The following is a 15,049-nucleotide window of genomic DNA, read 5'->3' on the forward strand; positions in this document are numbered from 1 at the left end:
TCCAAAAATATCTAAATAATACTCACCTCATACAATTCCAAGGGGTAATTACAGGCCTGGGAGAAAAGAAAAGCCACAGTCAGGACCCCTTGAAATGTTGATAATCACCCTACAGCAAAGGCCCCACACGGGTCCTTAACACCCCAAAGCTATGGGGATTGAAAACTACAATTCCCATGAGACCCTGTGGCTTAGACCCCTAAGTGTTGAGGAAGGAGTCCTGGAGTCTTCTGGGAATTGTAGTCCCAGTACCAGTGGTTTACCAGGGATAGAGGGCAAAAGCCAGCTCTGAAGTTGGGGAGGCTGGGCTGGGCTCCCCTGGGGGAAGCCAGTCAGTCAGTCAGGGTACCTCAAACTTCTGGAGGAGGCTGCAGTTGTCAGCATCGGCCACCGGTACATTGTAATACTCGCCCTCCTCCTGGTTCAGTAACTTGTACCTGACATACAGACGGAGACCAGGGCCGGGCAGGGATGGGAGAAGCAGGGCACCCATGGGAGAGGCAAAGACATCCAAAGGGAGGTAAGTGACACAGAAAGACCGACACAGAGATGGAAAGAGAGAAAGAGTGTGAGATAAGAAGAGAGAGGAAAAGCGGGGAGGAGAGAAGAGGAAGTGGAGGAGGAAGAAGAGAAAGGGGGAAGCTATGTTGGAAGGTAAAAGGGGGAAAGATGGTGGCCTAAGAGAGACCACATATGGAGGGAGAAGGTGACACACCAGCCCAGACTGGCTCCTCACCATCCATCCACAGGAGCCTTGAGTAGCTCTGAGACACCAAAGGACATGGCACCCATGAAGTCATTTCGGGATGTCCTATCCCAATCCCACACCTCCACACTGAGCCGGCGCTCCACATCCCCCGGCTTCAGGTTGCTGTGGGAAGGGTAGGAACAGAGTGAGGAGCCGAAGTCATGGCCTCCCACTCCCACTTCCTCACCCCAAGCAGTGGAGGTTTTCCCACCTCTGACCCCCAGAAAGGCTCCCCATTATGGCAAATTGGGTAGTCACAGATTATAAATATAAGCATCACAAGCTCCCTCCATGCCTCCCAAATTCTTGTCCCCTTCTCCCTGTCTCCTGGTTCTTTTTTCTTTCTACTCTGAGTGCCAGTGTTCCTGTCCTGGCTTTTCTCTTTGTACTTATCACTCCCCTACCACCTGCCCCTTCTCCCCTCCTCTTTCACTCCTTCCTTCTCTTCTCATTCCCTCCTTCCTTTTTTCTTTGGCTCGTTTGTTTATCTGAGATAGAGTCTCTCTGTGTAGTCTGGGCTAGCTTTGAACTTGTCTCAGTCCCCAAGTTGCTGCCCCAAGTTGGGCATGCACAACAATGCTCAGACTCTTGTTGCTTTTCTCTCCCTATATAATTGCCTCTGCCTGCCCCTCTGTCCTTCTCTTCCTGGGCTACTCTACTCCCTTTTCCCTTTTCTTCCTCTGGCCTCTTCTCAGGACCTCCTTTTTTACTTTTCTGTTCTCCTTACTCATTCTGAGCACCTATCTAAATATCTACTTGTCCGTCAGCTTGCTCTCTCAATCTCAGTGTGCTTCCTTAGCAATTTAAATATTTTGTACATATAGGATCATTTTGCCTGCACATGCTTGTATACCACATGTGTGTCTGATACCTGTAAAGGCCAGAAGAGGGCATTGGGTCCTTTGCAACTGGAGTTACATGTGGCCTTGCCTTGTAGGTATTGGGATCCCAAGTCCCCTTCAAGAGTAGCACTCATTTTAAACTCCTGAGTCACCTCTCCAACCCCTCTACTTCTTGAGAGTCCTGTCTTTCTAGTCCTCTGCATGACCTCTGATCTCATTCTCACAAGCCTAGCACACTGAAGGGAAGTTAATACCCAGAGACCCATCTCTCGGCGGCTCCCTCTCTCAATCATCCCTTTCCTGTCTCCCACCTTCTCCAGCCTCTTATTAGAGATGTTGTCCATCCTAACACGCCCCTGCCCCCCAGCACCCTGGGCTTGTGTACTACTAGGACCCGCAGATCCTTCTCTTTCTCTCATCACAGCCCCAGAGCTCACAACACGAAGGTCTCGTTCCACACGGGATTCAGTGTGGCTTTCACGGTCTTTGTCTTCTGTTTTGTCAGGTTCCGAGGGTCCGGGATGAGCTTCAGTTTCACATAGGGATCAGACAGGCCATTGGGGTCCATAGGAATGAGGTTCCGGGCCTCACCCACTGAAACAGAAGGCAGGGAAGGATGGCTTGAGTTAAAGACCCAAGAAATAGCTCCCAGCATTCCCACAGCCAGTAGTCAAGAATAGGGGATCACAGTCAGCAAGGTAGTTCAACTGGTAAAGGTGTTCTGATGATTTGACATGGTATGACATGGTGTCTTTCCTGCCAGTTGTCTGTCTGACCTTCATACACTCACTGAGAAACAGAAGAGCTCATGCACACACATGCACGCAAATAGATTGATAAATGTTTAAAATAATAAAAGGGGCTGGAGAGATGGTTCAGCCATTAAGAGCACTTGTTTTTCAAATGCCTGAGTTTGATTCCCAGCACCTACATGGTGATTCACAACCATCTACAGCTCCAGTTCCAAGGGAACTGATATCCTATTTTTTGGCCTTTACAGGCACCAATTACACACATGATGTTCACCCATAATCACACAGAAAAAATAAATAGATATAAAAATAAATTTTAAAAAAGAATTCAAGGTCAGTCTCCTTTCTCTGTGACTCATCTTTCTACTACCTACATCCAGGGCATATAGCCTGCATGAATATGTGCCCAGAAATTAGACTCAGTGTCATTTCTGCCACTAGGACTCAAGAGTCTGGAGTCTGACTCTCTTGGGTAAGTCAGATCTTGCCTCTCATCCCACCCTCTCAATGACCACTAATTGGAAATCTAGAGTGGTGGTGGAGGTAAATGGTAGAATGATTAATATGCATGATGATTCCAAGGTTCAACCTCCAGTACTGGGGGACTGGAATTGGGAGGGCTTAGCATGTCTAGAAACCCAGCATTAGGGAAGTAGAGGCAGGCAGGCCACAAGTTCAAGACCAGCCTCTGCTACATATCTAGTTTGAGGGCAGCATGGGCTATTATATGAGATCATGTCTGAAAGACTAAGGCCAACGGCAGGTCTTCTGCTAGAAAGGGAGTGAATAGATGGAGCCCAGACACCAGAGTCAGGGGATGTAGGCTGTGGTCTGTAAGGGGTATGCATCCTGGTCCCTGGTATGGAACACCCTGGGTGAGTTCAGTCAACCTCAGTTCCAGGTTGGGACGTGGTTAGTGAGGAGGCACCGCCTCACCAGTAATATGGATCTCATCTGATGTGGGAGCCCGGATTTCCAGTTGCAGACGTCCACGGCGCTCTGTATGGTCCACGCCGCAAAGGGAGGGCACGCTGCGCACACAGCGTCGGTGCACATTCATTTCGCAACCTGGCGGAGCAAAACTGGGGATAGCATTCAGGCCCAGGCCCTCACCAACCCCACTTTAAATCTCTCCTCAACCTCAGACATTGCACTGTGGTTGAAGGAGAGCGCCCTCTAGCGCCTGATCTGGGATGGGGCAGCAGACATCCTGCGGGGCACACTCACAGGAACATTTCATGCCCTGGTGCACCAGCCCGTAGAGGAGGGAACCACAGTGGTCGCAGAAGGTGGGACTGCTGTAGCTGTGCAGACGGAACTTGTGCTTGTTGCGAGGGTCCTAGGGAGCAGAGAAGATTCATTTAGGGATGTAGACGCTGGGGGAAGGAACCTAACACCCCGAGAGAGGTGACTTTTAAAACGTTTATTATTACAGGTGCAGGCAGAGGCCAAAAGATCCCCCTGGAACTGGAGGCATCAGCTCCGGTAACTTCCTGGAGTTACAGAAAGTGTCAACTTCTCGGCATGGGTGTTGGTAACTAAACTAAGGTCCTCTGGAAGAGAAGCAAGTGTTCTCGATGCTCAGCGGTCTCTCCAGCCTTGGAACTTCGTTTTTATTTTTAGACTTATGAGACAGGATCTCGTTTAGTCAAGGCTGGCTTCAAACTCAAAATGTAGTGAAGGATGACTTTGAGCTCCCGATCCTCCTGTCTCTAACTGAGACGGTAGGCATGGACCACCATGTGTGGCATAGTACTACCAAGAGAGAAATGTCCCCGGGCTAGAGAGAGGCCCTTTAGTTTTTTCTTCCTGTGGCCTTGCTCTCTGTCAGCTTTCTATCTCACTCCTTTCAGTCTACACACATTCACTGAGACCTTGCTGCGTGACAAGGCCAGCACTGGATTGTGTGACAATTAGAACTCTGTCACATGGAGGGCCTGGGGATGTAGCTCTACAGAATGCCTGTGTGGCTTTCAAAGAATCTTCTGATTCCCAACACCCCACAATGTGGTGGTGCATGCAGGAACATCAGGAGTTCAAGGTCATCATCCATTGGCTTCGGGGTAACTTCATAAACCCTGTTTCAAAAAACAGAACAATAACAGAAACCCCTGTCACCTGACAGCTTTCTTTCTAATGGAAGGGGATAGAATAGTAAATCATAAATAAATAGCATGATAAGACAGATGACTGTATCTGTGTTGGAGAAGAGTGAAACAGGGGTAGGGAAGCTTGGTGGTGCCAGTCTGTCATTCCAGCTCTTCTGAGGCAGGTAGATCAGAAATTCAAGGCTTCAGAATTCAAGCAACGGTGAGTTCAAAGCCAGCTTGGGTAACTTAGTGACACCCTGTCTAAAAAATTTAAAGGGGCTGGGAGTGTCACTCGGTGACACAGTTGTCTGGTATACATGAAGCCCTGGGTTTGATCTCAGAACTTCAAAAAGACACACGGAGTAGGGTGGGGGTGGGGAGGCTGGAGAGCTGGCTCAGCGGTTAAGGGCACTGACTGCTCTTCCAGAGGTCCTGAGTTCAACTTCCAGCAACCACACGGTGGCTCACAACCCTCTGTAATAGAATCTGATGCCCTCTTCTCCTGTGTCTGAAGACAGCAACAGTGTACTCATATAAATAAAGTTAAATAAAAGTTTAAAAATATAAAAATAAAAGAAGGGCGTGGAAAGAAACAAAAGAAGTAGGGGGGAAAAAGAGAGACGGGGACAAGGAAGATAGAAAGGAGAGAGAAGGAGAAGACAAGAAGAGGGGGAGGGAGAGGAGGAAAGGGATGAGGAGGAGCTGGAGGGAGGAAAGGAAAGGAGAGAGAAGTGAGGGGGAGAGGAGTGGAATGGGAGGAAGAAGTGAAAGGAGAAAAGGAGGAAGAAACAGAGAAGGAAAACGTGAAGCTGGAGGCTCATGAAGGTGTGGTTGAGGTAGGACTCGCTAACAAAGAGGCATTTTGTGAGAGTGTAAGAAGATTTCCCAGGGCCCTTTCCACCTTCATACCTCCTCCTCTAAGTTGCTCTTTGAGGGCCTATGGGCTATCCTTAGCCCCAAGTCCTCCATTCCCTGTCTCCCTGCAGCCTGCCTTCTCTGGCTCCGAGTGAGACAAGAATCAGTTACAGCAGGCACCAGAGGGCCTGACCAGATTAGGGGGAGACTCACAGCAGAACTCGGTACGTGGGCCATGCCAGGCCCGCTGCTGCTAGTCTGACAGTGGTTATTGGTGCTATGGTCATTAGGACGGGGTTTATTGCTAGCCTTGATGAGTCAAATAAAAACCAGGTCACTTCCCAGATGTGTGACTTTTGAGCCAATTCATCTCCCAGTTTTGAGCCTCAGTGCCCTTCTCTGTAAAATGGAAATAAACATTTGCTCTATGTCTTGAAGCAACATTAAGTGTCCAGGGTCCAATTATGTAGGAATTTAGGCTATCAACCAGTACCTTCCACACCCACACTCCTCCACCCTACAAGGTAAGGCCTGGTTCTTAGAAAATGATTTCCTCCCTCCCTTCCCTCTTTCCTTCCTCCTTTCCTCTCCTGCATTTTTTCCTCTTTTCTTCCTTTTTAGACGCTGGCTTTGGAACTTACTGTATAGCTCAGGATGCCCTTGAAGTCCTGATCTCCCAACTTCAACCACTGAGATTTCAGGTGTCCACCACCCTCACCAGTTTACACAGTGCTAGGCTTGGGACCCAGTACTCTGCCACCTGAACTACAGTCCAGCCTCAGATTTAGCTGACTCTGAAAGAAGTGTCCTGAAGATAGAAAAAATTAAGACATTCTTGTGATTTTACTTATTTTAGTGAAATTTCTAGTTTTAACTTTTTTTTAGATTATTTTACATGAATGAGTATTTTGCCTCTATGTATATATGTGCACCATGTATATATTCCTTGTGCTCACAGGGGTCAGAAGAAGGCATTTGGTCCCCTGGAACTGGATGATCGTGAGCCACCATGTGGATACTTGGAGTTGAACCTGCGTCCTTTGCAAGAGCAACAAATGCTATTAACTTCTGAGCCACTTTTCCAGATTCTAGTTTCCTATTTTTGTGTGTATGTGTGTGTATGTGTATACACATGTGGAGGTTAGAGGATAACTTGGACAAGTTCATTCTCTTCTTCCAAAATGTGGATCCCAGGGATGAAATTCAGGTTATCAGCCTTGGCAACAAATGCCTTTACCATCTGAGCCACTCAACAACTCAATATTTTACTTGCTATGTTCCAGATATCATCCCAAGTGCTTGAGTCAACTGAAACTGGAAAATGACCCCATAAGGAGGTATAATTCTCACCTCAGTTTACAGCCCAGAACTTAAGATGAACTGCAAATAATTAAGCCAGCCCTGATGGCACATACCTGTCATCTCAGCATTTGGGAGGCTAAGTCATCTGTACAGTGGGAAATCAGAGGGCAGCCTGCTCTATAAAGTGAGTTCCTGGCCATCTCTGGCTATATAATGAGGCACTGTCTCAAACAAAACAGCAAAAACAAGACCTTTGAAAGAAGGGGGAAAAAGAAACCTTTTGATCTCTCCCAAGGAATGGAGAAGACTTTTAAATATATTTAAATTTTTTAATGAAAGAGAAAAATGAAACATCGCAAGAGATAATTCCTCATTTAGAGAGGACTGGTTTCACATCATGTGTCTGTTCAAGAGTCTGTGCTCAGATGGGAGGACGAGGAGGACGAGGAGGAGGAGGAGGAGGGGGAGGAGGAGAAGGAGAAGGAGAAGGAGAAGGAGAAGGAGAAGGAGAAGAAGAAGAAGAAGAAGAAGAAGAAGAAGAAGAAGAAGAAGAAGAAGAAGAAGAAAAGGAGAAGCAGAAACAGCAGCAACCAATCTAATCTTATGAGCAATTAACCAGACTCAAGCCTACACTAGATGTAAAAGAGCTGATGAGTATGTATGTAATCAGGACCTCATAAAACACAGATAGTGTTGGAGGCGAGCAGGTGCACAGGCAAGCAATAAGCATATCCCAGTGCTGGTACACAGTGGTACTCAATTAGTGCTCTATATATTCACACCCTATATGCAAATTCTGTTTTCTTCAACAGACAAGTTAGCAGGTGCCTCGTGAGCCTGGGTGGATCTTTCAGCTTGCCTTTTCTTTGAAACAGTGTCTCCATATTTAGCTTACACTGGCCTCGAACTCACAGTCCTACTGCCTCGGCCTCCAGGTTGCCATCTCCCCCCTATCTATGATTCTTATAACTCTTTCTTTTCTTGTATCAAATTCTGGGAAGAAACAATCTCTGCTGAGCCATTAGCATAAGATTGGAAATGTCTAGGTTCCTGCTATCTGGTTCCACAATGTGGCTGTTCAAATTTAAATCAATATGAGGAAAACCGAGTTTAGATTTCTGTTCCTCAAAGCACCCCTGTTTCAAGCCAGCTGCATCCTGCTGACGGCAACCGTAGAAAGAAAGCATCTCCCTTACCATGGGCAGTTCCATTGGTCACTGCTAGGTTACAAATGCATTTTGCAAGGAAGAATCAGAGGCTTGGTTTAAAGTGAAGGAGGGGAAAGGAATCAGTGTCCAGAATGGACTGTGCTCATCAACCCCTGCTATACGGAGAGAGGGGCAGGGTGAGGTAGTTGTGGATCTGAGTGCGTTCATGTGTGTGAGTACTTAGTGTCTGTTCCCTGTGGGGTCTCTCTGAGTCTCCCTAAACATCTAAACATCTTCTATCTCTGCCACTTCCTTTCTCACACACACCCTGATTAAAATAGGTCTTATGTAGCGCAGGTTTCCCCAGAACTATCTATGCAGACAAAGCTGGCCTTCGATTCCAGATCCTTCTGCCTCCGCCTCTTTTTTTTTTTTTTTTTTTTTGTTCTTTTTTTCGGAGCTGGGGACCAAACCCAGGGCCTTGCGCTTCCTAGGCAAGCGCTCTACCACTGAGCTAAATCCCCAACCCCCTGCCTCCGCCTCTTATGTGCTAGGATAATTGGCTTGTGCCGTGACACTCAGCTTTGAGTTTCTCTTTTCCTACATTTCTGTCCAGCATCTGAGATTCTCTCTGCCTATATCACAATTTCAGTACTGGCATTGATATCTCTCTCTCTCTCTCTCTCTCTTTCGCTCTTGCTCTCTCTCTCTCTCTCCCCCTCCAATTTTTTTTAATTTCCTCTTCGGTGGATGGCAGTCTAATCCATCCAATGATAACTTTTGGTCTCTTCAACCCCTGCTTCCCTTTCTGTCCCTCACCTGTGTCCCCAGCCTCTTCCAGGCCCCTTGTCAGTACCCCTTTTCAGGCCAAGGGCAAGGAATCTGGGCCAGACTAGCTCTCGATATCTCTCCAGCCCCCCTCCCCTCCCAGCCTTAAAAATAGCAAGAGAAATTGGGACGGACGCCGAGGGGGTGAGGGCGGGGACGTGGCCTGAGGAGGAAGAACCAGGTGTCTGGGCACTCACGTCCGTCTGGGGGCCCTTTCCAGCGCCTGGACACTCGAAGGTCACAAATTCGTGGCATCGGCGGTGAACCACAAAGCTGCAGACTAAAGATAAGAAGAATGCAAGAGACACAGAGAGGGAGGGAGGGAGAGACAAGAGAGACCCCCCCCCCCCAACAGATGAAAAATCAGAGTCAGAAATTCCAGCCCAGAGAAAACCACAAACAGAGGAATTCCCACATGGAGAGTTCAATGGGAAGAAAATCAGAAGAGAGACCCAGACCAAGAGCCATATGAGACAGACACAGAGGCATAGAAAGCAGGACCCAGAACCCCAAGAGACAGACTTGAAGAAAGACAAAAGAGACAGAGAAACACAAAGTAACACAACCTCCAATGTGCCTCTGTGTGTGTGTGTGTGTGTGTGTGTGTGTATGCGCCCGTGTGCGCGTGTGCGCGCGCGCGGCCCCCCCCCCCGACAGAGAGAGAGAGAGAGAGAGAGAGAGAGAGAGAGAGAGAGAGAGAGAGAGAGAGAAAGTAGAGAGAAGAGAAAGAAGAAAACAAAGAGAGAAGATGACAGGTTTTGAAGAGAAACAACATAAATATCCTTAGGCGCAGCAGAGGGCAGCAACTTAAACAGAAGTGAGTCTGGGGGTGCTGCTTCGGCCCGCCTCCCACCTTGAGTCACTCTGTTCTCAGCCAAGTGGCAGCTGGTGTTTTAGGACTCGCCCCCCTTGCCCGGCCCCCACCCGCCCATTAGTGACCCCACCCGGCCTGCCCCTGCTTTAGGATGAATGGTGTTGTCATGACAACGGCAGTCTTGGGGGGGGGCTCTGACTTTGCATCTCTGAGCCCCTTCCCCCTTCAGCTCCCCTTTTCCAAATCTCCCTGTTCCCATGGAAACAGATTCTCCAAATATCTGTCCCCACCTGGAGCCGGCCGAGGGAGGGGCCCCAGCACCACCTCCGCGGTGGCCCTGCCATCAGAGTTTCCTCCCCACCACAGGCTGTGTCTCTGCCACACCCCCCGCCCAGGGCTCCCCCGCGCCTCTCTGGGGACCACAGAACACGTGTGTCAGCCGCCTCAGCTGTGAGGCCCCAGCCTCCACCCTCAGGGGTCCCAGGAGTCCAGGTCCCAGCTCTTACCTTGACATTGCAGGCCCTGCTTTCCAATGCCCCTGGAAGAGTCAAGGATCTAAGGTCAGTGCAAAGAGGGGTACCCGGGTCATCCCACCTTGCAAGACATAGGTCTGCAGTTTCCCAATCTCACCTAGATGTCCGAGTCCCAGTTGCCTTCTCAGAGAACCCCAAATTTCTAGTTCCAGCTCCTTTTCCCTTGGACTCTATAATCCAGCTCCTGGCCCCTCCTCCCTCAGATCCAGGAACCCAGGCTTCCACCCCCTCCCCCGTCGTCAAGCCGAGGAGTGGGAGCTGCAGCCCCTCTCTGTTCAATCGCTTGGGGGCCAGTGTGACTTGACTGTTCCCAAGTCCCCTCCTTCTCCAACCCTCTCTCCCAGCCCGCTTCCCTCACCAGATGAAGTCGGTACAGTGACTGCAGAAGGTTGGCTGCTTGAAGAAACGAGCGGTGAACTTGTGGCTCTTCACCTCGTGGACCACCTTCTGCCTCAGCGCCCCCTTTCTGCAAAACAGGGGTCGGGGTCCCCCTTCTGAGTCGCCCCCGCCAGGACCCAGACCCGCCATGGCCCCAGGAACGCAGCAGGGATCACGAGCTGGCCTTTTTTCTGAGGAAACAGGTGGACGGCGATAGGGGCACTCCGCAGACTCTGAGATCGGAAGGACAGGGGCAGGGCACCTAACGGTGCGCAGCGCAGGGCAGAAAGCAGCACCCCCCGGCACCAGCTGTACCGAGCCGGGAGAAAGCGGGTGGGGTCAGAGCAGTAGAAGACTGGGGCATCTAGGAGCCGCAGGCACGGGCGGCGGCGGGAGCTCCGCTATCCGCACCTGCTGAAATGTAGAAGTCGGGGGTGGGGGTAGGCGTTGCCATGACGACCAAGGGGCGGGGTTTCAGTTTAAAGGCGTCCCCCCACCCCCAAGAATCCCGGACAGTTGCCCCTCCCTCCTCTCCACGTGCACACTCCCATTCCGCAGGCTCTATGCAAGGAGGGGACGTCCTCCAAGCCTTGTCCACCCCCTTTCTCCCAAATACATTCCAGTCTGTTATCTTGGCTCCCACACCCATCTTCCTCCTCGACTCAGCCGCTTGTGTGGGTCTTGCCAGAATCTAGGATCTGGGGTAGACCTGTGTGTCTCTGGACATATTACTCTTTTAATCAAGAAACTTTGTCTTCAGTGCTGAGGACTTTCTGATGACCGCGGAGGCTAATGTCTCATTCTCCGTGATGCTTCGGGCTCTTTATCGCTCTTACAGCCTCTGGGCTTGGTGCCATGCCTCCCTCTGGGTGTGTCTCTTTCTCTGCCTTCTCTTGTCTCTCTTTTCCTCTCTTCTCTCCTATTTACTCTCTCCATTTCCCCCCTCTCTGCTTCTTTCCTTTTCTTGCTCACGTCTCTCCTCACGCCCCACATGGTGTACTGGAAATGTTTTCGTTTTCATCTTCCAGCCTTTCCCGGTCTTCCCTAATCTGCGTTCACCTTTGCCTATTAATTCAGCGTTTCCCGACGTCCGTCACTCCCTGCTTCTGTATTTCTCCCTTTTCTGTCGCAAGGGGGTGCTCTCTCTGAATAATCACCTTGTCCTTTCTGTCCTTTTCTCTCTGACCCATTCAGAGTTTATCCTTTTGGCCCTGTGACCCTCTTTATTTCTGCGGGTTCATCTCCATTCCTTGTGACTCTGTCTCTAGTGGTCTCTTCTCCTTCCTTGTCTCCCAATGACTGTCTCTGGAGGAATATCGACCCTTGTCGGTGTCTCCTTGGAACTGTCTTCAGGGGAATCTCGACCCTCCTAGGTGACTCCTTGTATTGTCCCCTCTTAGTCGTCTCTCTCTCTCTCTCTTTCTTTCTCATTTGCCTCCCCGTGACTCCGTCTCGGGTGTTCTCTCTACTGTCTCTCCCTATGGCTCTCCATCTCTGGCGGTCTCTCCTTTATCCATGTCTCCCGGTAACTCTCCATCTCTGAGGGCCTCGTCCCTCCATATCTCCCTATGACTGACTATACCTGAGTCTTTCTTGTCTCTGGATTTCCCTATGACTTTGTCTTGGGTGTCGTCTCTCGTGTTTCCTTGTGACTCTCCACCTGGAGCGTTCTCCCAACTCAGTCTCACTCTGGGATTTCCTACGCACACGCCCAGGTTTCCTCTCTTGAGTTCCTCCCCCAGGTCACGCCCCACCATGCGCCTTTCTCCCAGTTCCAGCCCTCCTATGGGTCCATTCTGGCAGGAAGCCGTTCTGGGGAGCTGTGGCCCGCCAGAGGCTGTCAAGCTCAGTGCACTCTGGGACTTATAGTTGGGGCCCTCGTGTACTCTATTCTTGGAACGCAACGGAGAACTACTGCTCCCGACGTGCAATGCGCATCAGGCTGGCCGCTCCGGTGATGCGGGTGTCTGTTCAGTCTTTGCGGTTTTGCTGAGGTCGTCTGGAATTCCAGAAGGTGCAGGGGAGGTGAGGGAATTAAGATCAATCCTCAAGCACCGTTCTCTGAACGCAGAGTTCCCTGACCACCCTGAAAACCTATAGATGTCTGTGGTTCCCTGGGACGACTGGTGGAGGGCACTAGGAGTTCAGCTTCTTCCTCTGTTGTTTTCCCTAGTTAATACAGCAGATCACTGGATACTATCTATTTTGCTTCTTAAAATAAGGGCTTGCACACTTGTAATCCCAGAGAGAGGCAGGAAGATCTCTGTGAGTTTGCTGCCAGCTGATCTACATAGCAAGTTCCAGAGCAGCCGGGGCTACACGATATCTGTCTGATAAATAAATAAGTAAATAGATAAATCTTTCTGTATTTCTGGCTGGCTTCAAACTTGTAAGGTATACGAAGATAACCAACGTCTGAGCTTCCTGCCTTCACCTCCCCAAGAACTGGGTTTATAGGCATATACCACCCGTGGGGGTGGGGGGAGGGGTGTTCAGGTACTGTGGATTGACCCCGGGATCTTGTGTTCGCTCAGCAAGCACTCTATAAACTGACCAACACCACAACCCTCTAGCTGTTCTTTCTCGTATTCTTGAACCGTGTATGGGAAAGAGTGAATGTGATGCCCTCCTAACAAGAGGAATTGATGTAGATATGCGTTGGTAGGCACTGAAGAAATAAGACTTCTTATCCCCTGAGTGTGTGTCCTCTTCCTTGTACTTCCTGTTAGGTCTCGAACATGGGGCAAAAGGCTAGCTGGGGTGCCTATTTAACATATCAAGGCATAACTGGCTGCCAGGTTCTCCCAGAATCCCTCAGTCTCTACCTGTTACAGAGTATGGCTAGTATACCTCATCCCTACCCTAAACTTCTTCAGCCCAGTGGCTGGGCTGCCCTTCCTCCAGTTGTTCTCCCCTGTATAACCCAGCCATTTTGGTTACCAGGCCCTTTTTGTCTACCCTTTACCTTCCTAGCCTCTTGGTCTCCTAGCTTCCCCTCTTTCTTCTCTGCTCTCCTCACACTCCACCTCAGAGTCATTCTGGACTCTCCTAGATGTCCCTGCCTCTGGCTGTGCTCTCCCTTTTATACAATAAACCTTTTCTTCCACCATACCTACGTCAGGCCCATTCATTTCTTTTTTTCATTCACTTCCAAACTTTGTAATGTTTTCCAAGTTGCTTTTGTGTGGGTGCAGGTGCAAAAGGAGATTTATGATCCTGAAATATCTCTCTCTCTCTCTCTCTCTCTCTCTCTCTCTCTCTCTCTCTCTCTGTGTGTGTGTGTGTGTGTGTGTGGTGTGATATGTGTGGTGTGTGTGTGTGTGTTACGTATGTATAATCTTATTCGGGTGGATTTCAACAGAGAAGAGCAAGATCTAATCTGGATAGGGTGGTCCCTCTGGGGCATGGGTGAGCTGGACCCAGGTTATTCAAAGAGAAGGCAGATATGAATGGTACTTGGGAGAAAGAACAGTGTTCCATGAATTGTCAAGAGGTTGTGCTGGGAAATATGGGGGACATGAATGCATTTTTGAGAAACCTGTTGCACTCTAACTCTACATATATGTAAAAAACCGTGTACACACACACACACACACACACACACACACACACACACACACACACATATATACTCACACATGTATATGGTTTTGGGCTTTTTGTTTGTTTTTGAGACAGGGTTTCCCTGTATAGATCTAGTTGTCCTGGAACTAGCTCTATAGACCAGACCAGCCTTGAACTGACAGAGATCCATTTGTCTCTGCCTCCCAAGTGCTGGGATTAAGGGCAAGGACAACCATACCTGGCTTGGATATTTTTTAAGATGTATTTATGTATATGAGTACACTGTCGCTGTCTTCAGACACACCAGAAGAGGCACTGGGTTCCATTATAGATGGTTGTGAGCCACCATATGGTTACTGGGAATTGAACTGAGGACCTCTAGAAGAGCAATCAATATTCTCAATCGCCGAACCATCTCTCCAGCCCCCAATGTTGTATTTTTTTAATACTTTTTATTTCCCTGTGTGTAGGCCAAAGTGTATCAGTGTTTTTAATCTGAGTTATCTCTCCTGAAACTGTAGTTGTGAGCTGCTGATGTGGGTGCTATGAACTGGACAAGCATTTTTAATTGCAAAAAATCACCTCTTCGGCCCCAGGACATTGTATATCTGAATTGATAAAGTGGTATTTTTCTTCCTGACTCTGTGTGTGTTGCTAGGGACAAGCCTGACAGGGCCTTTGTACATGCTAAGCAAATTCTTTCCCCTTAAGGTACTTGCCAAGCCATAGTGCCTTATATTTCTCACATACTCATGGGACTCTCCAGGGGAGAGACCACATTCATGTCTTTCCTAGTCAACCTTCCTGGCTTCTTTTTAAGATTATAAAATGTATGTAGTCATGGAGGCCAGAAAATGGTACCATCTGTCACTTCCTTCACTGCCCATTTGTCTTAGGCAGGAAGCCAGCAAGCCCAACTGTGACCCCACCTTCACCATGCAGTGTGTTGTGTGCATTTGAGGGGATGTTCAGCTTGTTTCTTGGGTAGTGGGACCCGAACCCTGGTTCTCACATTGCCAAATCCTGTGCTTTTAACTAACCCCTGAGCACTCAAGGCTTCCACTCCCCTGTTTTGAAGAATTAAGAAGACTAATGGGCTATGGTATATAGTTCAATGGGTAAAGTGCTTGCCCAGCGTGTACCAAGCTCTGGGTTCAGTCCCCAAAACTGTATAAACTGGGTGTGGTGGCATATG

At 49.1% G+C, this 15,049-nt stretch overlaps 1 protein-coding gene across 5 annotated transcripts in view; it reads right to left on the minus strand.

Annotated features, from left to right (window-relative positions):
- Prkcg (protein kinase C, gamma) overlaps window positions 1-13,489 on the minus strand; it is a 29,340-nt gene extending 15,851 nt beyond the window's left edge. The window contains exons 1-10 of one of the 5 annotated variants that reach the window (XM_039100736.2): window positions 11,873-13,473; window positions 10,271-10,378; window positions 9,886-9,917; window positions 8,763-8,845; window positions 3,570-3,681; window positions 3,279-3,410; window positions 2,028-2,184; window positions 737-871; window positions 350-437; window positions 27-56 (exon numbers count right to left, since the gene is read on the minus strand). In XM_039100736.2, the coding sequence (XP_038956664.1) occupies window positions 27-56; window positions 350-437; window positions 737-871; window positions 2,028-2,184; window positions 3,279-3,410; window positions 3,570-3,582 (555 nt within the window). In that variant the 5' untranslated portion in view covers window positions 3,583-3,681; window positions 8,763-8,845; window positions 9,886-9,917; window positions 10,271-10,378; window positions 11,873-13,473. The other 4 variants (XM_006228014.5, NM_012628.2, XM_039100699.2 and 1 more) reach the window with 4 other exon arrangements.
- Window positions 13,490-15,049: the final 1,560 nt, after the last annotated feature.

The sequence above is a fragment of the Rattus norvegicus genome, chromosome 1 (assembly GCF_036323735.1).
Source record: "Rattus norvegicus strain BN/NHsdMcwi chromosome 1, GRCr8, whole genome shotgun sequence".
NCBI lineage: Eukaryota > Metazoa > Chordata > Mammalia > Rodentia > Muridae > Rattus > Rattus norvegicus.